Here is a 27,786-nt window from a genome sequence, read left to right on the forward strand (position 1 = left end):
TCTATTAACTGTGTTGTATTTTATGAGTGAGGGATCAGATGTTATTATTAGTATGGAAATGCGAAATTAAGTAGAATGATGTAATCATTAGGGTGTTTTGCTTTTTTTTTTTTATAAATTCTACAATCATGGTGGAAAAAAAAATCACCTTCTGTGAAAGAAGTGAACTCCTTTATTATGTTAACATTTTTCCCTCCCATGCTCTTATTTCATCAAAATTGTCTTTGGAATTATTAACCCCATTGCTATGATGTGAACTATTAGCAGTTATACTCTTCGCAAGCTGTTTGGGTTTCACATTTTCTTTCAGACTTACTTGTATCTGATTATTTTCTGGTTTATCAGTATGTATCAAATGCTTAGAAATCCTTAATGTTAATTTCTTCTTTTAAGCATTATTTAAGCATCTAATATGTGCTAGGAAAATAGTGAAAATTAAAATAAAAATAAAATGATTCTATAATCGTGGTAAATTATATTCAATTTCTAGATAATTTGGTGTTATTTATTTAAGTCTATCTAATGAACATGGTTGCTTTCCATGCCCCTCTGGTAGGACTCTTCTCACAGCAGTTTGTTCTATGGCCGACATAGTTATATGTTCATATCTATTCACTACCATCAGACTAAATTTTGCTTATGCAAAAACAGTGTAGATGAATAATGAAATTACATTTATGAGAGTGAAAGAAAGAGAACTTCAGAAATGAGAGACTGGAGCTTTGGCAAAAGAGTTTTTGTAAGCTGCTTCTAAGACTTGAATTTGTGAGTTCAGGTTTCAAGCACATAGGGATTCTTTGTAGAAAAGGCAAGTAAAGTTTTAGGATTGCCATAATGTTGATTGTGAATTAACCTGGGTATTATCATAGGATGTTTAAACATAGAAATGCAGAAACTATTTTATTCAACTTCAGCAAGTTCTTCACGTGACCTGGCAATCTTACATTTCTCTGGAGACATTCTCTACCAATTCTCCATGATGGCCATTTTATTCCTTCTCTAGTCTCCTCAAATTTCAAATCCCTTCATATCTCACCCTCATGTTGAGAGGATGACTTGGTTCTTTCTTCACAGAGAAAACAGAAATCAGCATCCTGGGAAACCCTCTACCTCTGAGCACCACTCCTAACCATGCACCCACACCTATCCTTGCTTGCTATGACTTGGATAAGTGTCCTTTGTCCTGTATAAGGCGAACCCACTCTGTGCTCTGGATCCCATTAGCATCTGCCTTCTTAGAGAACTTGCATTCAACCCTCCCCCTCCCCACCCCAGGGTCTTCCTCTTCTCTCTCTTTATGGTCTCCTCCACATCACTGTTGAAACATGCTACCCTCTCCCATCCTAAAGATTCCCTTTCTACTCTAGTTGTTTCTCTCTTTCTTCCACTTCTCTTTCTTCTTTGCTTCAAAAATAAAAATATCAGAAGTATTATCTGTATTCATAATCAGTACTTCTTCATGTCTCAGATGCCTCATATACCTAGCACGTGGCTTCTTTTTTCTACCTCTAAATGGATAGAGCTCTGATCAAGATCACCCATGGTCTCCAGTTTTACCAAACCCAATAGATACTTCTCAGTCCTTATTTGACAGTTTTAAACATTTCTTCTTGAAATGCTTATATTGGCATTCATGATGTCACATTTTCCTAGTTTTTCTCCTTTGGTTCTGGTCACTGTTAGTCTCTTTTTTGCTAGTTCCTAGTCTAGGCTCCATTTTTGGTCTACAAACTTTTCCTGGGTGATCTCAATCACTCACATGGCTTTAATTACTAGCTCTATTCCGCTGACTCCCCAATATTTCTAGCCCAGATTTCTCTGCTAAATTGTAGTGCCCAAAGGCACTGCAAATTAAATCTCTACAAACTTGATTGCAGCCTTTATATCCACCACTTTTTGCCGTTCCCTTTGTCATCACCTTAATTCAGATGCCTGTCACTTCAGACCTAGCATGTTACTGATACCTCCAAATTTGCCTCTACCTTTCATTTTATTTCCCAAAGAATTCATCTTGCTTATTGCCTCAAGATCATTGTTCTAATATATTCTAGTGTAATTGTGTCACTCACTTACTTCAAAACTTTAAATGAGTCCCCATTGCCTACAGGCTAAAATTCAAATTCTTTACACTCCCTCAACTACCATATCCAACCTATTAACATACTCTTGTCTATTCTATCTCCAGAATATATTCCAAATCCAAGCACTTCTCACTGTCTCTGCTGCTACCACCAGACTGTAATCATCTCTTGTCTGGAATACCACATCAACTCCTAACTGGTCTGCTTTCTTCTGTCATTGTCCTGCTATGGTCCATTAGTCATACAGATGACAGAGTGATTTTTTTTAAGTGTAAATCAAATATATTACTACTTTGTTTAAAGTTTAAATGGTTTCTCATTTCAATTATAATAACATACAAACTCCTGTGATATCACAACCAATGAGACCCTCCCTGTACGATCAGCATTGATCAATCTTTTCAGGCTCAATTTCTACCAGTCTCTGTCTTACTGAGCCATAGCCACGTATGCCTCTTTATTACTTAAGCACACTTTATTTACTCTTCTTCTCCTTAGGACTTTCCTCTGCCTGAAATATTTTTTTCCTGGGACCATCACATGGTTAAGGCTTTCTCAAAATTTAAGTGACAGCTCAAATGCTACTTCCTCAGAGAAGCTTCCTGACTACCCCAGCTAAAGGAGATCTCCTCGAATTATCTTATTTATTTATCTGTCTATTTTCTGTTGCCCCTTCTCTTACCCCACCAGAATATAAGCTCCAATAATCTTACCAAGATTTTGGCAAGGATGTGAGTTTTTCAGTTCTGTCATTCAGTCATTTGTTCTTCTATCTATCCATTCATTTGCTCTCATCTTTAATTATTTACCATTTACTGAGGCCCTGTAATGAATATGACAGATGCTGTGATGAGCACTGAGTATATGTGATGAATTAAGTAAACAAGATCCTTATTCTTTACAATCTGCCACAGTTGTTTTCAGACCTGAGGGTACAGTTCACTGGAACCTTGTTAAGAATGCCTATACTCTTTAACCACTGTGAAATTTAGGTTCTGAAGGACCTTTTAACAAGTTCTTTTAGCAAGCACAAGGTAATTTTGATGTAATGACCAACTATATCATCTTCTAGTTTCTCAGTACCAGCAACATACCTCAGGCCCTGTCTTTCTAGATTTCCCTGGAAGAGTGTGTGCCCTCTTGAAACTGTCATCCTTTGGTTTCTATGATACTACTCACTCCTGAATTTCTGAGTACTTTCTTAGCTTCCTATTGGGGCTTCCCATTATCTTCCAGCCCTTATATGTTGTGGTTCCATCCACAACCTTCCTCCTGTGATGATATCAAATACCTCCATGACTTCAACTACCAATATTATTCTTATGACAATTAAGCCTGTTTCTCCATCATTTTTTGATGCTCGAGACATGTATTCAGCTGCCAGCTGGGCACCTTTGTCTCTTAGATGTCTTCAAGCACCTCAGCCTCAACTGTGCAGGACTGAACATTTATCTTCTGACATATTTCTGCCGTGTTTATGTTTCCTGAGTGAAAGTCCCCATTGTTTCCTCTGGTATCCAAGCCAAAAAAAAAAAAAAAAAGGATTGAAATAAATGATTTCATATGTTCCATTATTCATAAATAAGGCCCCACATTCTCTTGATTCTGCCTTCTTAATACCATATTATCTGTCCCTTTTTATCCTCGTGTCACCGCATTAGAATCTGTCTTCCCTATCATCTTGCTCAAGTCTATCTCCTCACTGTCTTGCCCCTTGTCTATCCACTGTGTACAATGTTGCCATCATGTTATATATGAAATGCAAATCTGATCATATCACACTTCTATTATCAACTTTTGAGTTGCTCCCCATTGTCTCAAAATAAAATTAAAATTCCTCAACACAGCATAGTCTATCCATGGGAAAATAAGCTTGGAAGTTATAGTCTGCTTCATCAATTTTGAACAATGGATGGTTTCCCTAGAGTGAGTATCCCCTCCGACCTCCTGAGTGAGAATAGTCTTTGCAGGGTTATTTTTGATGGTTTAGGGGTTGTTGGGGGCAATATGGGTATCCATTCCTGGGAGAGCTTTTAGTTAAAATGTGGTGGGTACACATTACAAAATGCAAGTCTACAGTTAAATCTATTCAGTGTGCAGATGGCAGCCAAGTACTGAATGAATAAAAGCAACACTGAAATAAATTAAAACTACAGGTACACAAAATAATAATACATTTTCAAGGACACTGAATTCTTTAAAGTGTTTCCCTGTGATAAAGAAAAAAAATAGGGATAAGAAATAGAGATAAGTTGGAATTTTTATTTTTTAATTGAAGTATAGTTGATGTACAATATTGTATAAATTATGGGTATACAATATAGTGAGTCACAATTTTTCAAGATTATACTCCATTTATATTTACTGTAAAATACTGGCTGTATTCCCTGTGTTGTACAATAGATCCCTGTAGCTTATGTTATACATAATACTGTGTACCTCTTAATCCCCCATGCCTGTATTGCCCCTTTCCCTTCCCTGTTCCCACTAGTAAATAAATGGGAGTTTTTGAAAAACTACATAAGAATACCTGACTAATGCTGAAAATCTGAGGTACGAAAAAGTATAAGGAAGGAAATAAAAAGCATAGTTCTTCTGCCCCATGATATACACTGCTAACATATCAGTGTATTCCATGATGTTTTATTTCCTGAGAGTTTGTTGTACACACAAGTTCATGAAGTTAGACACTTGCACATATTTTATCTATGTAATTGGGGTCAACTATACATACAAGTTGTCTCCTTTTTTCTCCTAATATGCTGTATTTATTTTCCCACATAACTGCTTTGAAAATACATTAATTAATGGCTGTATAAATTCCATCATATTTATATTCTGCATATGAATATAGCATGACAAATTTAACAAGTTCTCTTTTGTTAGGAGTATTTGTTGTTACTAAATTATTATAAATAATTTCATTCATTTTAAGTTACTATAAATAATACTGGGATTATTATCTTTCCTAATAAATTTTCATGTACATTTCTCATTATTATTTTCTTTAGATAAATTCCTAGAATGTGATTTCTGGGTCAAAAATACAACTTGAAGTCTTAGAAGTATGTAACTCTAAATTAACTGTGGGATTATTTTAGCCATTGCTTCTTAAACTTCTGCAGGATCCTAAAATTATCATCTGATAAGTGAACAATGGATTGTAAAATTATTTTATCTTTTTTGTTTTTCCTCCATAAGATTATTTTCTCATTGTTCAAAAAGGGAGATGAATTTTAATATGAACGTTACATCAAATTTTAAAAGTTTTGGACTGTTCTTTATATGTTTGTTAAGAATATTCCTATTTTTGTGATATTTTACAATGTTTGTCAAAGTTAATACTCTGAAATGATTCTTCAAACTTCGCTACAGAAACAAGCCTCTGAGTCTCTCCTGATTCTCACTCATTTCACTATCTTACTTTCATCTCTCATACTTGATTATTTGATATGGACTTCCCTGTCTTCATATTACTACTTATGATTTCCCCCAATTTTAGTATTATTTATTGACTTCTCATTCTGTATTGTGCAGATGTGGTTATCTTTACTCCCTTTGTCTCCATCACATGTGTGTACTCATCTTCCAACTTCCCAAATGGTTATTTTGCAATTCCAGTTGGATCAATAGTGTTTACATTAACTATGAAAATAAAAAACACAGCTGAGTTAAGTAATAAACTCTGGTAATAAACCTTTCCTGTACAACTTTTTTAATTTTTTCATTTGAATTAGTAATTGTCTTGTTCACTTATTTAGCTTTCTGAGTACTAACCACTGATTCAATGCTATACTCATTGCCAGTTTGCTAATCTCTCAGCCAGATGTTCACATATATTTCTTCAGTTTCCTTCTCCTAAAGTCTCTTCTAGGGCCTTCTGACCTGGTGTATGTAAGCTGGACCCGTTTTCTTCTGTGCCTGTTACAAGGCTATGTCATTCTATCACTCCTCATAATCCTGGAGATCCCTTTACCCTCTTTCTGTTTTGGAGCCCTTGTTTCCTGAATCCAGTGTCTTCCTTTTTCTTTAGTTTATTCTCATTCTTAATAAGATTTTTAAGAAAATGTCCACAGGAGGTAAGTGTTTTGAGACACCGTGAGTATCTGTTAATGTCTTCATTCTTTCCTCACATTTGATTGGTTTTTTAGCAAGTCATAAATTCTATATTTGGAATGTTTTTCCTTCTGGATCTTGATAGTGTTGCTTCATTCCCTTGTGTCTTAGTATGCTGTTTAGAAGCCCAAGTCATTCTCATTCCTGTTTATATGTATGCAACCTTATTTATTTCTCTCTCCATCTCCTCTCTGTAAGACTATGTAAAGATACTTCTTTTGCCCCAAGAATTGTAAACTCTAGTGTGCCGTGTCTTGGGTGTGCATGCTTTTATCCATTGTGCTAAGACAGGTAGAATCTTTAGTTTGAAAATTTCAGTTCTAGGAAATTCTCTTGATTTATTTCACTGGTTTACCTCTCCTTTGTTTTTGCTTCTTTGAATTCCTATTATTTAGATGTTCCTTTAATTTCTAACTTTTCTCTTTTAATTTTTACCTACATCATTTTTTGCCCTTTCTGGGAAAATTTCTCAATTTTACCTTCAGACTTTTCAATTACATTTCTTCATATCTTATTTTTAATTTATAAAAGCTCATTTTTGTTTTCTGAATGTTCTTTTAATTAATCTATAATACTTTACCTTTATTATAATTTTTCTTCTCTCTTGCATAATCTGTTGTCTCCATTGTTTACTTTGGTCTCTAATTTTCATTTTAGAGATGTTTCTGATAATCTTTGGTGTTCTACTCACATTTAAGAGTAGAGACCTAAAATTTTTCTTTAGGCACTAAGTGGATGGGGTTTTGTGACCTTGAGTTTCACCATTGAGAAATATAGCTAGATCATTTAATCTGAGCTGGTTAGATTCCAAAGAAAAGAATTCTTAAATATCCTCTTGAAATGAAGATACGCTTCAGGCTTTTTGTTTTTGTTTCTGTTTGTTTTTTCCCCCTGGGAGTTGAACAAGGAGAATGGCTATGGAATCTTACAGGCATACATTAATTGAATCCTTCTGTTTTTATTATAGTACCTCTGCCGTTAGCGGCATCTCATTTCTCCCAGGCTAGTTCCTCAGTTTTACCCTCTGCAGAGGATAAACCTTCACAGTTCTGCCAGGTTGGAGGAGAGTCAGTTGCTAGCCTAGAGGGAAGGGATCTGGGAAACTTGACTGCTTGTGAAACAGACCACCAATCAACGCTTCTTATTTCGATGTCCTTTTTATTTCCCCTTTACTTCCAGAAATACCTGGTGCCACCAGTTTCTTAGTTGTTTAGAGGAAGGAGTTATTTTACTGTGTAAGTTGGGTTGGTCCTCCACATTCTCCACTGTTGGCCTAGGACCCAGTGTTTTTGGTTCTGTTAAGTTCCTTGACTTTGTCACTTCCTCTCTTCTGCTCTCTATCTTTTGGAGTTTATGCCTTTTTATGAACTACCTCCCACAAAGGTTTTAGAAGGGAGTGGGAGTAGATGCGTGGATTCAGTCTACTATCTTTACCAGCAGCAGTTACTCTTTAATCAAGAGATAAGTATAAGTTGTCTGCTAAGTGGAAGAGTTGAAACCATATTATATAAAAATTGTGAGTCTATAGATCTGGTTGCTTTTTCCAGGACTATTCACATAGAATTGGGAAATCTGGCTTCTAGCCTGAGTCAAAAGTAAGCAGGTACGTATTGACAAAGGAGTATACCACTCAGCTGGTTGCTGTAAGAGCTAAAGCAGGATGAGTGTAATGCTGATTTCAAGCTTAAAGCTCTGTTTCATATGAGTTAACTTCTCTTCCCTTATGGGTTTGACAAAAGAATAATTTACAGTGTCAGTTACCTATCACTAAAAAAGCAAAAGGGAAAGAGAATTTCACTGAAGTTGATCTGATGTTGTGAGTAAGAGAGACAGAAGTTTAATCCTTGATCCCTGCACTTCTCACTTTATGGTAAAGAACACCTTTAACCGATCTTGAAAGTCAAGAGAAGGCAAAACATCCTTGAGAGGAGATTTTGAATTTTGAACATAACTGAGTGGGGAGTATATGTGGAACTCTATGGTTGAGTTGTCCAATGACTATTATAAATATAAATTCCAAGGTGTATTAAAATGTACTCTAAAAAACTTTAAAATATGTACAACAGAATTTCGAAGAAAAAAAATTCTATATTGTTGAGAGAATTCTGAGTAAATTCAGAGATAAACTGACAGCCATACTGGACTTTTAAGAAGTGGATAGGATTTTGACTGACTGGATTGTTTGGAGTATATGTTGAGTACTATGAGAGGAAGCTGAAAAAAAAAATTGAAGCCATATAGTGAGAGATTTTGAATACTGAAATGAGGATTTAATTATCTAAACAATGAGGAGTAATTGAAGGTTTTAGAGAAGTGAGTAAAATTCTTAAAGGTATACTTTGAGGAATTTGACCTGGTAGTAGTGCCCATTAATTGCTGTAGTTAAAGAGAAGAGGTGAAGTTTTCCATAGTTAGTGGCTGTTCCAATATATGATCTTGAACATGTCTCTTACATTTCTCTGAGTGTGTATTGTAGAACTCTTAATTGCTGGTGTCATGTGCTACTAATAGAACTGAACGTAAGTATTTGTAAGGACTTCTTATGTGCCCAGTTCTATGCTAACTTCTATAAAGGGCACAAAATAAGTCAAAGAGTTGGTATTTTTCATGGAATTTAGAGTCTTGTTGGAGAAGGGGGACCCTAATAACTTGGACCATATAAAGCCAAATTGGTATTAACTATAAATGTAATTGGGAGCTAAAAGATGGATGGTGGCCACATGACCTGGAGTAGCTGAGAGCAATGTCATAGAAGCGTTAGCACTTAAACTGGTTTGAAGTGTGGGTGAAATTTACATGGGTGGTGGCAACAAAGTGAATCAATATGAAGAAGATTTGTTGGCAAGAAGACATGCCTGGACAATGAGGAGCTTTAAATGAAACCAAGAGCTGGTGTTGGTAGATTACTAAGAAACAGGTGAGTTGGGAATTTAAGACCCAATCATAAAGGGCCTAGAGAGATGGACCAAGTGATTTCGGGTGAGAAATAACAAGATACAGAAGGCTCATCAGCAAGGGTTTATATTATTAAAAGGTATCTCAGGAAATTTAGTCTGACAGCGGTATTCATGGATTGGAAGTAGAAAAAATTGGAAATGAAAAAGAGTACAGTATGCCATTAAAGGGAACAGGTGTGAGGGCTTCAAGCATGACGCCACTGACGGTAGGGATGGAGAGAGAGAACAAAACTGAGAGAAAGATTCTGATGGAAGAATGAGAAAGAAATTGGCACCAAAATTGCCAGAATCTGGAAAAGGAAGAATCCAAGATTAATCCACACATAATGACAGAGGAAATTAGAAGCACATATTTTTGCAGAGATGATCAGGGTTGAGAAAGGACATGATAAGCTTGGTCTTAAACATACTGAGTTTTAAATTATAATATATACACCAAAGACATCTTGTTTTAAACTATGAAGTTGGCACAATTGAGATGTTCAGGCTAAAGACTAGGATGTGTTATTTATCAGAGTCAGACATGACTTTAAATTCTGGTTTTGTTTAGTTCTAAGCTAACACTTATCAAATTAATCTAGTTTTCCCCTCTGGAAAAAAGAAAAAATAAAATTAACAACCATTCCATTGAGTATATATTATGTACTGGGCAATAAAATAGACTTTTCTTTCCCACATGGTTTTATTCCTGAAAACAGTTCTCCCATGAGGTAGGTGCTGCTGTTTTCTCCATTGTAGCTGTCAGTAATGTGAGGGTCCAAGAGTTTGCATGACCTAAGATAACACAGCCATAAAGTGACAGAGCTGGGATTTGAACCAAGGACTGTCTGTCTCCAAAGCTACTGCTTTTAACCAATTCTGCAAAGCTGCTTTCACTGTGCTTCACTACAATGTGTTCTTTATCTACCCCCGTAGTTAAGCTGTGTATTTATTAAGTGTTTACTAAGTGCCATACTGTGTGTGAAGTGCTTTTTATGCATTTTATTTAATCACCTAACAAGCCTATGAGGTTGCTACTGTTAATGTTTACCTTTTGAAGATGAGGAATCACCTAGAGGGTGACTTACTTTTCCAAAGTCACACAGCTGGGAAGTTGCAGAACTGGAGTTTATGCTTTAAATCCATCTGATTTCAGAGCTTATACTCTTTTTTTATTCTTAAAGGTAATTTTGAAGATGAAATAAGGTAATTTTTATCATTTTCTTAATTTTAAGGCATAGGGAAATTGTCTTTAATTAGTAGTGATAGTGTACACAACAGTAGAATAACATAAAGATGATGGTTGAAATCATGGAGTGCATAAGCTACCTGAGGGCATAAACTGGTAAAGAATGTATTACAGAGAGAATCATGAGGGAATTTAGGAGAAGCAAGAGGGAAAGGAGTCAGAGAAGTTTAACCATAGGTTAGAAGCCTAAGGAAAATACCGCAAAGATTGGAGACACCAGTGGCATCGCATGCCACATAAAATTTGAGAAAGATAAGGTCATTAGACTCTGTTGCTACTTATACTGAAATACCGGTAAACAGAACTACCATCCATCTAGTTTCCCAATGCAGAAATCTGGGAATTTTTCTTATTTTTTTTTTAACTTTCCTTACTCTACATTCAGTTAATTAACTTATCTCAGAGTACTAAAATCTCTCTCAGCATTCTGCCCTCTCCTTTCCATCCTCACTGCTACTTCCCCAGTTCAAGGAATCTTCACCTCCTGCCTCAATCCCTCCAGCAACTCCTCAGTTCTTTCTGCTTCTTGACTTACTGCCCTCCAAACCATTCTCCATTATGCAGCCAGAATGATGTTTCCAAAAGACAAATGAGACTGGTTCAGTTTTCTGTTTAAAACATCCCCATAGGTTCTCACTGATTTCAGGATAATAACTTAGCATGGCTTATGAAGCCCCCTTAGATCTATCCTCCTCCTAGTTTATCAGCCTCATCTCTCCACTATTACTCATCTAGTTATACTTCAGCTGTGCCAAACTCATTTCAATTTCTAATACCCATTGTGTATTCTGGGACTTAACACATGCTGTTCCTTCTGGAACAGTTTTCCCTTCTCTCCTGCCTTCTCTCCCTTTCTCTCTCTCTCCCTCTTTCTCTCTTCCTCCAGACTTTCCTGGTTAACTCATCCTTCAGATCTCAGCTTAAGTTTTACTTGCTTTGATAAAGCTTTTGAGTTTCTTCCAGTTTGGTCCAAACAGTTCCAATTTGGTCCAGTTTGCTTTATACTCCCACAGCATCTCATGCACCCACCAAAGCAATCACTACTCTTTCTTGCAATTGCTTGTTTAATTTTCTGTCTATACTTCCAGACAGCTGTTTTGTACAGAATTTATGTCTGTTCCATTGTTATTCTCAGCACGTGAAACAATGCCAAACCTATAGTTGACATGCAATAAAGACTTCTTTAATAAGTGCTATGAATGAGCATATACAGCATGAGATTGTTTTGTGTGTTAAACACATCACTTATAAAATGAAATTGTGATGGGTTTTATAAACCTCATGGTTTTCTTCAGATGGTGGGAGGAGTGAGGGAGGTGCAATTTCACGTGGCTTTTTTTTTTTCAGTTTTAAGATGGCTAACAGCAAGTGAGGTAGGTTTAAAAGAAGAAAATTCTTGATTTAATAAGGAATTCTCACAATTATGGTTATTACAATCTTTTAAAGGGATAAAAAAAGTAAACAGGGAAATCATGATGCCTGTAACCTTTTTGGTTCAATAATCAGGAGCATTCAGATGGAGTTATTATGAGTATGAATATTTATCTATATGAATAAGTGTGCCAGAAAAAAAATAGAATCATATAAGTAATTTCCTTTTCATTTACTAGGAATTCACTTTTTAAATGCTCAGACTCCAAGGTATTCTTATAAGCCATGAAATGACCCAAGTCAGCCACATCTGTTCAAAATGTTTTTTAAAAGCTTATCTTAACAATAGTTAGTTGGAAAATGTTCACTTTCCCTAAAAATGTTATCCAGAAGAGAACATAGCAAAATTTACATATATATGAAGGAACATACTTTTAATGAAAATTACAATGTTAAGTAAGTAAAAAATGATCTTTGATCTTACTGTTTTATTAAAGTTCATTTAACCAGTTAGAAAACATCAACATATTTCTTTTTAGCTGGTCATAGTCCTTTTGAAATTTTATTTTATTTTATCTATTGTGTTAGCTTTACATCTTTGTATTTATACAAAGAATGGGACCAGTTAATAGCAGGTGTGTTAATCTTACTGAATGGTCACCTGATCTGAATCTTTTTCTGTTTTAACATTCTCCAAATGGTTAAAAACAGGGAGAAATAGTAACATCACTGATTTAATAAGTAATGAGATAAGAAAAACATTGACTATCATGTGTGAATTTTATTCACTTTTACAGTTCTGAAAATAGAAAATTTGTATCCTCTATTTTTATCCTTTTCCTGAGGGTATAAAAAAAGAAATCAGTAACTTTCTCCTCCCTTTTACTTGATAATTCTGTTGGGAGTGGCTTTCTTTCTGTCTAAAACTGCCAGTGACACCCTTTTCTGCGAGCTTGCAAGGTATCTGGACCATGGAGAAGACAGCCAGTTGATCATTGAGTACTATGTTCTACACACTGCTAGGAAAGAACTATGAGAAGGTCTAAGAAATTTAGAAACTTATAGTCTCATGAGAAACATTTAAGTTCAAGAGTTACATAGTGATGCAATACAGAAATATGTCACAAGGCAGCATAGGATAATCCCACCAGTTAAAAGGGTGATTTCTGTTAGTTGAAGAGAAGGAAACTACATGTTGGGGTTTATGTTTATCATTTTATATTTATCTTCATAAGATTTACTCTTTGGGATTTTTTTTTCAGCCAGTCAAGATTCTTACGGATCTTTATTTTACTTTATTTTACCTATTGTATTAGCTTTATGTCTTTGTATTCTTGTAAAGGATGGGACCAAATGTCTGAAGTCTTTTATTGTCAGTTTACAGAGCTTGATCTTTTTTGGATAGGCAATGGTCAGACACCAAAAGTTTTTGAGTAGATGAGTGCCATGTCATATATTGTTAAGGAAAGTTAGTATGGAAGTGTACAGAATTCTAGTGTATAGAATAGATCTGACACTTGTTAAGTGCTGAGTAAATATTTGTTGATTCAATAATTGAATCAATGAAAAATTTAAAATGTAGGTGAAGTGGCAGAAAGAAAGGAAGTTTAGTTCTGCTCCAGTATTCCAAGCTTGATTGAACTGTTACAGAATGAGGAATTGAGAAGGGAGAGAAGGTTTTGAGGAAAAATCAAGAACTGTGTTTTATTCATGTAGAATTTAAAACAACAATGCTCCCAAGCAAAACACTCCATAAACATTTTGGGAGTGCCTAATATCGGGGAGAGAGGTTGATGACTAGGATTTTTGCTTTGAGAGTCATTTGCAGTAGAAGTAATAGATACAGTAGGGGTTATGATCCTTACAGAAGGCAGTATATAGATAAAAGACAGAGGGTCATAGGGAAAGGCAAATTAATCTAATAGAGAAAATATAACATGTGTTAAGTACTTGCTGTGCACTAGGCATTGAGTTAAGAGCTTTGTATTATCTCTTTTAATACAATACTCCCCTAAGAGTACGTATTACCTAGGAAAATGGGAATTCAGAGAATTTAGGCAATTCATCCCAGGTCCTATGGTCAATGAGTGTTGGAGCTAGAATATGAACCTAGAACTGTTTATCCCTAATTTTTCAACTCTGCTAAATTACTCTCTGTTCATAAATTTTGTCTATCTTTTCCAGTAAATCTTTAATGTATTTATAGTAATTAATGTTTAAAGTCCTTGCTACTGAGTTCAATATTTGGCTAATGCTTGGGTCTGTTTCTGTTTTGTTTTTCTCTTGAATACAGGTCACATTTTTCACTTTTTATCTCTTAATTTATTTCATATATTTTATGGTAGAAACTAAATAAAAAAAAGAATAGTAGGGACTGAAGTAAATAATATTCACTGCAGAAAAGCCACACCCCTTCCTCTGTCTGACAGCTAGTCCAGAATGTTTGTTCTCCTTAATCTCCAATTAAGCTGTGTCTGGTTTGAGTTGCTTTTTGTTTTAGTTTGCTACTTGTTTGAAATGTTTTAAGAGCAAAATAAGGGCTCTCCTTTTATCAGGGCTTGTGATCTATGCTCCAGTGGGTCTAGAGATCCCTCTCTCCTCCCCACCACCACCTAGTCCCCTGCTTTAAAGTGTTGCCAGCACTGTTTTGTGCCTTTTCAAGAGCTTACTGCTCTCAGCCTTTCCCTACCTCCGCTCTGGCTTTCTAAGCGTTGGCTGAAATCCCTCAGTATTCCTGCCCTGTCCCCAGCATTTGGTGCAGTGAAAGTTCAATAGAAAAGACTTGATGGGCAGATATTCTCAAAGGGATCTCTCTCCCCTCTTCTGCCCTTGCCCTAGCTTTCTGCATGTAGCTACTGTGTGCACTTGGTTAAGACTCTGTGAAAAAGAATTGGCAGACAGTCCAAACTCCCTGGGTCTCCTGAGGACAGTAATAATCTATCACAGAAGTCCACAGATGGCCATAAGAGTTTGGCTGCTTTCAACATATGCTGTTAGACATCCCTCATCTACGGAAGTTTGATTCTACTCTGTTCCCTTGCTAGGAAAGTGGCCATGGATCTTCACTCACCTAGGAAAGGCTCACCCTGATCTGTAATTCAGTTCATCCAGACTTCTCTATATTCTCAGATCTCTGTATGTAAAACACAAAAGCATGGTTTTATATAGCCTATCTGGCATATTTTTGCTATTATGGTGATAACAGCTGTCTACTTCCACTTTTTCAATGATAACTGAAACTATTAAATATGTTTTAATCATTAATAGATCTTAGGCCTTAGTGGGAAAAAAAGCAATATGAAAAATGTTTTTTTTATTTTTCAATATAGATTGCTATTTTATGTACTTAAATTATGGGGGGAATAACGATAATTCAGTGAGAAACTAAACCTTAGAAAAACTATTACCTATCTAGTATTTTCAATTACAGTGATACTGACAGTGAAACTTACCAAAGCAAACTGCAAAAGCTATTTGAAGCGATTAAGTGCTAGCATACAGTAATGCCAATTTTGAGTTGAAACCCACACACAGACCTGAGACATGTTAGAAAAAAGTTGCTACTTTCTGTGGATATTATAAATATGAGTAACAGTGACTTACAGGATTTAGAAAAGTAAATTGAATGTTGTGCACCACAAATATGATTCTGGAATGTACACATCTGGATTCTCTACTTACCTAAACTGACTCTTTTTATCACATACATAACATCATGCTTTTGTCCTACCAAGATGTTGATTTCTAATAGGGTGCTATGTCTTAGCTGAAGATTCCTTAAAGAAAGTGACTGGCATAGGCTTTGCTACTTCAGAAGGTTCTCTTAAGACATCAAAGGGCCTTGGAGCCAGCTCAGCATCAGCCAATAAAGATGGAATTTTCTGAATACTTGTGTCTACTAGAGCTTGAAGCTATTAGAGTTTATAGAGGCTGCAAAAGACATCTTAAGGATTCATAGACTACTTCTTGGTTCACCAGCCACAAAAACCACTGGACTATTTACCCAAATTTCTAGACTTGGAATCTGTGTCTGTGCTGGTGAATCAGTAGTAGAAGGGGAGGAGAGATTGCACACATTATTTATAGAAGCAGCATCGCTGTTTCATCATATCGTGGTGTTGAAATGTAGGATGCAGTGTATTTAGTAAGCGTCAAGAAACCAGAGACATTGTCTTGTGTACTTTTGGATCTTTCTCATCTCACAAGGCCTGCCTAATAATCATTGTTCAATAAATATTTATTGAAGAGCATGATTGGATGAATATTATGGAAGTATTTTATGTGAACTGAAAATATCACTGGATAAAATATCCAAATTTTAGATTTCTTAGCTCTGGCAGTTTTTTAAATAATGATAATGTGTTTGTTTAACAAAGCAGCTTACAGTATTTTTACTAGGGACTAAGAAAACTATTTCAGTAGGATAGCAGCCATGCCAACTTTAATAAAAAATCCAGTTATTCTTTGGTGTTGGATTATAGAAATTTTGCAAAGCTTCAGTATAATGTTTTTAGTAAAAGGAAGCTAGTATTTGATAAAGTATACTCCCCATAAAAAGACTGACCGTAAAGGTGAAAGTAGAAGGTTCACTTGGTAGAAAGTTGCTAGAATAGGAAGAGCAGTGAAAGGGAGATGAGCAAAGAAGGGGTTGCGCACTAGCTGGCGGAACAAGGAATTACTCCTGAAATCCATAACCCATTGTTTTTTCTACATTTTTATTGCGAAACAGGTGTTAATTTAATTTGGTTTGCTGTGGTAAAGTAATCTGTTCCTGTTAGATGCTCCCATAAGGACCAGCTGCCCAAATTCTACCTTGCTGATTCCCTACTTCATGAGCTACCGTGATGCAAATCTATCTACTTCGCTCTTTTGAGTTCTTATAGAAAATGCCACCCCATTTGCTTTCCCTCACTTTTCTTGCCTTACCAGTCATTCACATTACTACTGATTCTTGGAGGAATTGGTAGAATTTTCATAGAGCCATGCTGTAAATCCCTAAGGGCACATAGTCAGTAGTTGAAATGTAATGGATTCAGAATGGTAGCACAACCATGAAAATAAGCAAATAAACGCGTAACTCTGTAGGTAAAACTGAAGACTTAGGCCGCAGTCCCAGCACTGGCAATAACAGAGCACGTCAGTGGAGTCACTCATCCTTTGGACTGTGAGGACTTTGGGCAGGGAAAGCTATGAAATTCAGAATGAAGGAGATGGGATCATGGTGATAAAGCCTCGACACAGGAGCAGAAAGATTCTGTGACACAGCCAATCAGAGCACTCTGTAGCACTTACTCCAGCCACGTATCGGCCAAATTAAGAGATGGTTTTACTCTCAGTATCAGGATCATTTAAGTAACATAGCTTTTATTTAATGCACATCACAAGGTTTGTTTGTTTGTTTAATTTCTTTGTTTGCTTGTTTGCTTTTTAATTTCCTGTTTAATTAGACATTATAAATTATCCCAACCTTTCTTAGAGTTAGATCTTCCTAAGGCTAGTCTGCAGCTTTGGAACTTCACTAGTTCTCACTACCCTTGGAACTTTACTACTAATGTTAACCTCAAGCATAATAACCATGCTTATAGCCTCTTTTTGTTCACAGGTCCAAGGAAAGGTTAGATTACGTTCTCTGTCTCTGAGAAATGCCCTAAACACATTTTCCCCCTCCCACATATAGGTCAAAGGGCAGAGGAAAGCAAGTTTGGCTGAGTATATTCTCATTTACTACACACTGACTTAGTAACTTTCCTCTGCCTCCCTTTGAATCTAGAGCTAGTGTCATTCCTAAACTGTATAGTAATCTTTAAGTTTTCTCATTATTCAGAAAAATGTTGCTCTCTTGCATCTTTTTGTAAGGGTTTGGGGATTATTAAAAATGCTATGCTTTATGGTAGTATTTTTCAGATGGTTTTAAGCACATGTTTTAAGCAGAAATATAGTTATTTTCCTGTAGCTCATAATCTATTTAGGAATTAAAAGTTTCTTGCATGGACATTTTTTAAAACAAAATAAATTTAAGTGAGCATTTTTGCTAACTTTAAGATTCGTGTTTTTCTCTCTTACTTCTCTCCCCCCTGTTTTCAGCTTTCTAGGAAGTATGGAGTCCATGTTTGTGGAGAAGGTGGAGAGTATGAAACGTTCACTTTGGATTGCCCTCTATTTAAGAAGAAAATAATTGTGTAAGATATCATTTCAGCATTTTCTTCCCCTTCCTTAAATTTAAGTGATGGAAGCAACTTAACATTAAGCTGGAGGCGACTTTTGTTGGAAGAAATAGAACATGTCCTCCAAGTTCACAAACACTCAATTTGTTTAATACCAGTGAAGTCGTCTGAATACCTAAATCAATACCTGACAAGACGAGGCCTTCATAGAAGCCTATAAACTTTTTAGACATTGCACTTTCGTTTACTTGCTGATTATGGCCTGCAGTAAAACTGGTACCTACACACTGACACTTTTATCCTTTCATGAAGTGTGAATTGCCTGTATTATTTATCTTTCATTACAGCTACATTTGATAAACTGCCATATCAGTAGCCTGTGGCTTCCATTAACTCTGTCCTCTTTTTCCTTTTTCTTGGCTTTAACAACTTACAGTGGTAATACTAAACATTTCTCTTCAGTTATTTGGAGTTATTTTTACATATAAACTTTGTTTTTAAATGAATTCTGTTTATGGTGAATAGTGTGATTTCTTTGCCATAAATTATTAAACATTGGGTAGCAAAAAAACAGGAACTTTCTTCAGTTTGTTGCATTATTATCTGTACTCTTTGTCGTTCTCCTCATACGCTAAGAGAACACTTTATCTGCTTTTCCTAAGCTCTTAAATTTCTTGAAAAGAACTGTCAGAATTATGCTTAATTTCAGAAATCTCATCTAATGATGAAAGATTAGAATCTTGTATCAAATAGACAGCTGCAGTATTTTCAACACTGAGAGGTGACTTCATTGTACATATTAATAATGAGAGAAGGAGCTATCCAAGAAAGTTAAGACAACTCTATGTGAATTTTCAAAATAATATATTTATCTTGGGAAACATTGCCAAGACCTTTTCATTACCATATGCAATATTCATCCACTCTTGCTTCTTTCACTTCTTCTAACTTCCTTCCCATTAATAATCATCAACATAATAATAATTTATTTGGCAAATATTTATCAAGTACCTGTTATGTCTAAAGCATTTTACAGGGTACCATTGATATTCAAACATAATTCCTGCCTCCAGAGGGGTGGGAGGAAAACCTATCTGTTCATAATTATGATACAAGATGGTAGAAGATGAGTCACAAAAATAAGTTCGTAAATGGGAGTTATTTCTTCTGGCTTCAGTGATCACTGAACAATTCATAAATGAACTGTGCATTAGGTATTGCTTCTGTGAAATAATACTGTTTGATAATTTAAGAAAAGCATTTGCATTGCTAAGGTGAAATTATAGTCTGATGAGAAACATGCAATATATTTACTTGTTAATATGGAACTAGCCAAATTAGGGGGAAAATAGCACAATAAGAGAAAAAATACCAGAGAATAATACTCCTATTTATGTGACAACTTGAGTTCCTGGAGCACCCAGAGGTCTTTATGGATAACCTAGAATTGTAAGACATATACTGCTTTACACTACAGACCCAGAAGATTTGTTTATCACTTTAGATCTGAAAAATGAATCTTTTTCCCTTGTTGTTTTGTAGACAAGGAAACCTAAGCCTGACTAAGACAATGACATGACAGGAGTTAGTCATGCTATGGAAGAGAGGAATGTTGAAGGAGGTGTATTAGAACCCTCTAGTGCCAAATGAGCTGTTGAGTTGAACTGGATAATCATTTATTGAGGAGAATTATGTGAATTATGTGTGTGGAACTCTGCGAGCTGCCTCCGTGCTCTGTAGGAGTTCTTCTGTAAGAATAGAGAGGCAGCAACACTGTAAGTGCTAACATATAGGTGGGTACCTTGAGTATGGAAGAGGAAGCACTGACTTTTCTTTCTTACTCACTTATCAGCTAATCTCTAACCTAATTCTGATGCTTAAGCATATTCTTTGCTTTTTTTCTTCACCCCACGTCAGCTTCATAACTTTCTGATTTGCCGTATTTTCTCTAGGTTTCCTTCTCATTTCTCCCCACTTTGCTAAATCCTTCCATTTTTAAAGGCTCTGGCTGTTACTGTCTTCAGTGCTTGTTCTCATACCTCAACTCTCAGAACACAAAGTAGGTACTAATAAATGTAGTGTTAAATATCACTGAATTAATTTTTCATTTATTGTTGTTTCTTTTTCCATATCCTCTTTCACTTTTTTATTGTTTTTATTTTTTCCTGTATTTCTTTTTCCTGTTTTTTATATGTATATATATTTGAAGTGTAGTCCGTTTACAATGTGTCAGTTTCTGGTTTACTGAGATTGTCATTCTATTTCACTTTTATCTATTCCTGTTTTAGGTTATAACCAGAAGTTATAAGCTGAGACATATCCTAGTTAATGGAAAAAGAATGTCATCTACTGAATTCAAAATCTTTTCTCCTCTTTAAAATAGAAAATGTCTTTGGCATACCTGTCTGATAAGCACTAAATGTGATGATGTGAATGACTATGCATTGCACATTTTTAAACTTATGTAAATTAAATTTATTTGATTTAGAGATAATTTTCCTTGTAATACAATTAAAAGATAAGTTTAGTTCCTCTAACTACTTAACAACTGACTATTAATCATACTGGATCCTGCAAGTTAGAGCTTATTTTGGGGACAGTTTCCCCTGTTATGTTGGATATACTAGTGCTTTCACAGTTAGCATGCAACTGTTTGATTATTGGGAATCCTGTTTTAAATGTCTGATTTAAAATTTTTTGATAGAGGAGGAGAAGAGTACCCCTAACAAGAGAAAAAATAAACTTCTGCATGCAAATGATTTGATTATAATCAGCATTTTTTTTTCAAAAACACAGATTGAATCTCTGTTGTATAATGAAGTAATTTAGGTGGTTCTAGAAGTTTATTATGAAATACATTTTGCCCCACAGTCCAATTAACATTTTAAAAATCTTATAGGAAAGACTGGTATAATAGTCTTTGTCTGGAAGTAATTTTTAAAATTTCTGACTAGAACATTTTACAATTCACTTTTCACATCAATTAGTATGTGACTACTGACCTCTAGATACAGATTTTCAGGTCAGAAAAAGAGGATTTTTTTTCCCTGAGGAGACTTGATATAAAGAATTACAGCCTAGCGTTTAAGAGAAGAAGACAATTATAGGTCCTCAAATAAAAAAGCTACTTTCTTATTACTTCTTACTTTGAAATATATATGGATGCATATCAAAAGTAAGAACTAAAACATGGGGAATATAACCAATATTTTGGGGAAAAGATTGTAAGAACTAAAATCCCAAAGTTGTATTAATGAGAGTAATAATTTTCTTCTCTGTTACATTTTTAATGTCAGTATTTGATACAACCCCATATTTTCATTTGAATTATCACTATTAATATACTACTGCTATAGAGTTGCTATGTATGGGATGGATGGATGAAACAAACAATGGGAAAGAAGGAGGGATGAAAGGAAGAACTAAATTCTGTGATTAAAACATTGTGCCCTCATTTCCTCCACTTTTATTTTCTAGCCATTCAAGACATAACTCAGCCTAGAGCATCATAATGCGGCATTTAGCAGTGAGAATGAATCAAGTAATTTCCTTATCTGCCTTCTCATATCTATTCTGTATCACTCAGAAATTTATTAAAATTTATGAGCTATTTTCCTGGTATTTAAATTTATAGAACTATTAAGCGTTATTTTTATAATGCTAGAGATGCTATATCGTGTTATTGGTATGTATATGTGCATATGGTTATGTATGCATATACATACAGTATGCATGTATGAAAATGTATGTATTTATGTGAAGACAGGTAATTGGAAAAATCACTGTGGGTTTTTGATAGTGTCAGTGGTTAGAGTGTAAATGTAAAGATACTTAACCAAGTTAAACTATACAGTTATTTGTTTATTCAATAAATGAATGAATACCAGACAGTGTAGTCTGCACTGAGCCAGGGGTGGAGTGTGGGGGGACAGGCAGACTTGGTCCCTCTCTAAGAGGGAAGACAAGCACACAAAAACATAATTATAATATAGTGGACATGTTATGAAAGGGCTGTAAATGCATTACCAAAGCATATAAAGCCGAAAACTAGCACCATTTGAGAATGTCAGGCAAGGATTCACAGAAGTGACATCAGAGATGTCTGTGAGGATAAGTATGCGTCCATGGAGATTATCTATGTGCAGTTGTCTTTTTAGAGGGGAAGTAGGAACCTAGACCAAGGCTGCATCTCAAGAGAAAGTGAAGTGAGAAGATAGGGCCCGACCTCATACCTTGAGAGCCTGGGGTTAGGGAAGAAAGAGACAGACCTGACTCAATTAGCTGCCCTTTTGAAGTTGTAACTCAGGATAAGCCTAACCCAGCAGAGAAACGGAACATTGGAGCCTACTTTTGGCTACAGGAAACCTCAATTGTATAAGAGGTAGGGATGGCACTGATTGCTTGTATTAATGGGGAAGGAGAAGGAAGGTAGCCAACTGGGAAGCATTTTTGCTATGGCACAGTTGTTCTTAATTTTCTGGGTTACTCTGAGGGTATTCCAGCAGATCCTGATCTAGATTTCAGAGAAGTCCATGAAGTGGACAGAAACCACAGACCCTTGAAAGGTGTCAGGTCGTAGTATATGAAAGAAAACAAGAGCAATAGTGGCATTATTCTGTCTGAAACTAAAAGCTGTTCCTTTGATACGTGGTCTCCCAGTTGACTCTGGCTTTGTGTAAGTGAATGAAATGATGTTAGTCAATTAGAGATTATGGATTTAATGGAATCCATAAAAATCATATTCTTCATTTCATGTTCAGAATGTTACATATTTTCTCTGGTTAACAATCTTATTTCAGAATGCAGTAATTATAGCAATTAAGTGAGCTATTCACTGTCGACCTTCTGTTTCCAGTGGGGATAACTGGCATGAGAAGGGAGGGCCTGAAACCCTTTCTACTGACATATCATTGGTTCTGGTTAATTATAGTTTGGGTGTACCCACTGTCAAGGCTCTCAAGACCAAGCAGTCTAGATTAAGCATAATTAAGGCTCAAGGTCAGTTTCCACAGCTGGGATCAGTAGCAGAGAGATTGGAATTTAGTGTGAGAATGAGATTGTACACAGGAATTGTAATTCAAATCTATCGATGAGCCAAGATAGGATCAGAACAGCAACAAGGGCTAGCAAGACAGAGAGGCAGGTAATAGAAAGCAAGAGGGTCTCCTCTACTTTCTCTTTCTTCTCCTCTCTTGCTCACTCTACAGAGGCATCTTTGGTTGATGTAGTCTGTAAAGGCAGGTTATTACTTTCTTTCATGATCCTGACTCTTTAATGATTCTGTTTTTGTTATAATACGTTACTTTTCTTTTAATGTCATAGAAGCCCTTATTTTTAATGTAATTTTTTAAAGCACTGACAAGATGCATATTTGATGCCAAAGGTTCATGAATGGTGGTTGATATTTTTTTGTCATCAAACCTTTTTTCTCTCTCTCTGATCTTTCAAGAGGAAAGTAAACACATTGCCCATGAAAATGTAATATATCGGATCCAAGTATTTTGAGATTTATTCTATTGTCACTAAGTAAATAACTTTGCATTACAAAAACGGAGTCAAAAATTTTACATTAGTGGCAAAGAGTCAAAGTAAGAATTTATTTTGCTTTACTACAGTGGTTAAAATGCTAGCAATCTATTAATATAAACATTGGGACTATTTCCTGAGACATTAAAGAAATATGAGGAATTTCTGCTTTTAGAATTTCAGTTAAAATGCAGAAATACTATTGCTTTCTTAATAAACAACAATAAAAATAATTAGTTATTAGAACTTAGCACATAATCTTAGTTATTCATATGTGCTTTACAGGGTATCTTTGATAAAGGTTGAGTTAATTTACATGTATCCATATGGTGCCAGCAAGCAGTTCATACCATTTTACCTGAACGTGGTAATTAGTATGTCAGACAATCAATTTTAATAGCAGTGATATTGCAGTGTGAAGAGTTCATCTAGAGCTTAAAACCATCACCAGGACTGCTTTTGTGAAGGATAATTGAAATTTTGTGTGAAACACTGAGCGAATTACCACTTGAAAATGAAAAGAATAATGAAGATAAAGCACTATTGTTTAATGGTTAGCTCATACCAACGAAATTTGTGAAAATGAAATTGAATAGAAGTTTCAAGTTGTAAAACTGTTCGGAGAGCTTTGAGTGAACCTGAAAGTTGAACTGGGTGTCCTCATAAAGATGAAAAGCTTCTTCACATACTCTTGAAAGTTTAGTACCCTCATTCTTTTTCCCAATTAAATACTGGATTATTAAAAATAGATGTTATTCACTAATTAGGTAGTAAATATGTATGCAACAGTATACTAGTGGAAATAAACACAAAATGAGGATTTGGGGTCTTTACTAGTCGCTAGTAGGAGTAATTTGCCACAAAACAGATTTTGCATAGTAGATTAATGTATTATAACATTTTTGTATTTCAGGGATTCATCAGAAGTAGTCATACATTCGGCTGATGCATTTGCACCTGTGGCTTACCTACGCTTTTTAGAATTGCACTTGGAGGACAAGGCAAGTAAATCTAAGATTCACAGTGATTTAATGAGAACACTGAGATACATGCATTGTCTCTGTATATGTAATTCTGTAACAACAGATGAAAAGGTAAACAAATGATTTTATCATAAGTGATTTTTTTTCAGATCCTCAGTCAATAACTAAGAGTTTTGCAAATGTTTATAGTTTTAAGAGCTCTATATGATATAGAAGATACTACATTTCTGAAGAGTTTGTAGTTCAGTTGAAAAGGAAATCATATATACATTAATCAAGGAGAAGACAGGGCAATGAATAACCAAATATTAAATCACCTGGTAAATTAGGGATTAGGTTATTGAGCATCAGCATTAGGGGAAAGACTTGAGGATAAATTGGATCTTCTTATACAAAGTATAAGAGGAAAAGAAAAGGAGAAATAAAAGCTTTTCCAAAAATATACAAGGGAGCAGACGTACAAGTGAAAGATGGAAAGTGAAGCAAAAGTGTGAAAAAGAGTTTTATTTAAAATATATTGATTGTCAAGATATAGCAGAATGTCAATTTTAAAATGTTTTGTGGAATAGTTAAGATCTGGGTTAGACCATATGATTAAAGTCCTGCTTCTCGAGATGTGAAGGATTGGAAAAAGTCTTCTGCATCTTTCGTGTTCTATCACCAAGTCCTGAGGCACACCCACAGTTACATGTATGATAGAGAATCTGAAGAGTCAAGAGAATCGAGGATCAGCAAAGGAAGGAAAAAATGGTGACCCCAGCAATCTTAGAATGGGTTTCCAAATGTAGAGAATAATACTTGATTTCTCCAGAAAAATTGGGATAGACAGGATTGAAAGTAGATCATTGAATTGGGCTGGAAAATCACTATTGGTGACCTTTTACCAAAAAGCTTGTAACCCTCAAGAGAATAAAGTTATACTATCCAGACATCTTTCAGAACCACTGAAAGGAACCTCTTCTCTGCTACTTTTCTGCTGTGTGCACTTGCAGAAAAATCAAAACCTGAATCCTGAATTAGATGCATTGGCTGTTACATGTTCAGCTTTACCTAAATAGCTCATTATTCACACTGTTTTGGTATTTCATTGATCTTCACTGTCCATTTGCCCTCTTGCAGAAAAGAATGTTACTTCTGTAAGGTGCAGTACTCACTGACACTGAATAAATATGGTGCATTTCCCTTGTTTTTTTTTCCAGGTGTCCCCAGTACCTGACAACTGCAGAACATCTAATTATATACATAACTCTTGAAAAGCATTTTTGAACATTGTTTACTAAGCTGCTATTTCTATATTTTAAAAAATTACATAGAATTTTCTCAGTTGTTATGTCCCACTTTTTCTCATTACTTTTTTTATTCTTAGATATATATATAAAACACATACATATATATATCTTCATCAACAGTTAATAGAACCATTAATCAATTGGTTCACACATCCTATCCATGATCTTAGTGCTCTGTACCCTTTCCCCCCTTTTACTTCATCTACAGTCCTCATTTCTATAACATTTCTTTGCTGTCATCACACTCATTTATTTATTTTCCTCTTTCTCTTTCCTGCTCTCATCTCTGCCAATAATATGATGCAGAGGCATTCAAAAAGGAGGACAAAAGGCAAACACTATATTTAGCCAATCAGGTTTATTCTACTGGGTGTCACTTTATTTGTTTTGAATATATTCATTGTTTCAACATTTTTGGACAATCAGGAAGAATATCATTAACTCTTACTGGTTATTTTATAACTGATCAAAAAATGCAGTTTTTCAGTATTACCTATGCTGACCTTAGACTACTTTTCGAGTTCACAGCAAAACTGAGCAGAAAATACAGAGTTCCCACACATGCACAGTGCCCCCACTGTCAACATCCCACACCACAGCAGTACATTTGTTACAGTCAATGAATTTACACTGACCCATCATTATCAGCAAAGTTCACAGTGACATGATTCACTCTTGGTGTTGAACGTTTTGTGAGTTTGGGCAAGTGCATGATGACTTGTATCTACCATCATAGTCTAATACAGAATAATTTCATTACCCTAAAAATCCTCTGTGCTCTGCCTAGTCATCTTTCTTTTTCCTGTAACTCCTGATGATTTTACTATTTTCATAGTTTTACCTTTTCCAGAATGTCATGCAGTTGGAATCATTTGGTATGTTGCCTTTTCAGTTTGGCTTCTTTCACTTACTAATACACATTTAGATTCTGTCATGTCATGTCTTTTCATGGCTTGATATCTCATTTCTTTCTTGTTTTTAAATTAAGACAATTTTTTAGAGCAGTTTTAGGTTCACAGAAAAATTAGAAGGCAAGTATAGAAATTTTCCATATATCCCCTGCCCCTACACATACAGAGTCTCCCTCATTATCAGCCTGCCCCACCAGAGAGGGGAGGGGTACATTTGTTACAATTAATGAACCTACATTACACATCATCATCACTCAAAGTTCATAGTTTACATACGTGTATCCATCATTATGGTGTCATATGGAATATATTCACTGTCCTAAAAATCCTCCATGCCCCACCATTCATTGCTTAGTCCAACCCCTGGCAACCACATCTTCCCTTTTCCAGAATGCCGTATAGTTAGAATAATATAGTATGTTGCCATTTAGATTGGCTTTTTTCACTTAGTAATATGCAATTAAGTTTCCTGCATGCTTTTTCATGAGTTTTTAAGTACTTAATAATATTCTATTGTCTGGATATACCACAATTTATTTATCCATTCACCTACTGAAGGACATCGTGGTTGCTTCCAAATTTTGGCAATTGTGAATAAAGCTGCTGTAAAACATCCATGTGCGAGTTTTTGTGTGGACTTAAATTTTCAACTCTTTTGGGTAAGTACCAAGGAATGTGATTGCTCGATTATATGGTAAGATTATGTTTAGTTTTGCAAGAAGCTACCAAACTGTCTTCCAAAGTGGCTGTGCCATTTTGCATTTCCACTAGCAATGAATGAGAATTCCTTTTGTTCCACATCCTTGCCAGATTTTGGTATTGTCAGCGTTTTGGACTTTCGGTATTGTAATAGGTATGTTAAGGGTATCTCATTGCTGTTTTAATTTGCATTTCCCCAATGATATAATGTGGAACATCTTTTCATATGTTTGTTTGCCATCTCTATATTGTATTTGGGGAGATGTCTATTCAGATCTTTTGCCCATTCTTTATTTTAACTCTTTGTTTTCTTATCATTGAGTTTTAAGAGTTTTCTGTATATTTTGGAAATAGTTCTTTATCAGCTATGTTTTTTGCAAATATTTTTCTCCCTGTCTATGGCTTGTCTATTCATTCTCTTGGCAGTGTCTTTCACAGAGCAGAAGTTTTTAATTTTAATA

The 27,786-nt window shown here is 35.3% G+C and overlaps 1 protein-coding gene across 1 annotated transcript in view; it reads left to right on the forward strand.

The window, feature by feature from the left end:
- DPH6 (diphthamine biosynthesis 6) overlaps positions 1-27,243 on the forward strand; it is a 147,516-nt gene extending 120,273 nt beyond the window's left edge. Inside the window, exons 7-9 of the mRNA XM_031453335.2 lie at positions 17,838-17,932; positions 24,357-24,444; positions 25,626-27,243. Of these exons, the coding sequence (XP_031309195.1) occupies positions 17,838-17,932; positions 24,357-24,444; positions 25,626-25,679 (237 nt within the window). The 3' untranslated portion in view covers positions 25,680-27,243. The remainder of the gene's footprint in view (positions 1-17,837; positions 17,933-24,356; positions 24,445-25,625) is intronic.
- The last annotated feature ends 543 nt before the right edge of the window (positions 27,244-27,786 follow it).

The sequence above is a fragment of the Camelus dromedarius genome, chromosome 5, assembly GCF_036321535.1.
Source record: "Camelus dromedarius isolate mCamDro1 chromosome 5, mCamDro1.pat, whole genome shotgun sequence".
NCBI classification, from domain to species: Eukaryota; Metazoa; Chordata; class Mammalia; order Artiodactyla; family Camelidae; genus Camelus; species Camelus dromedarius.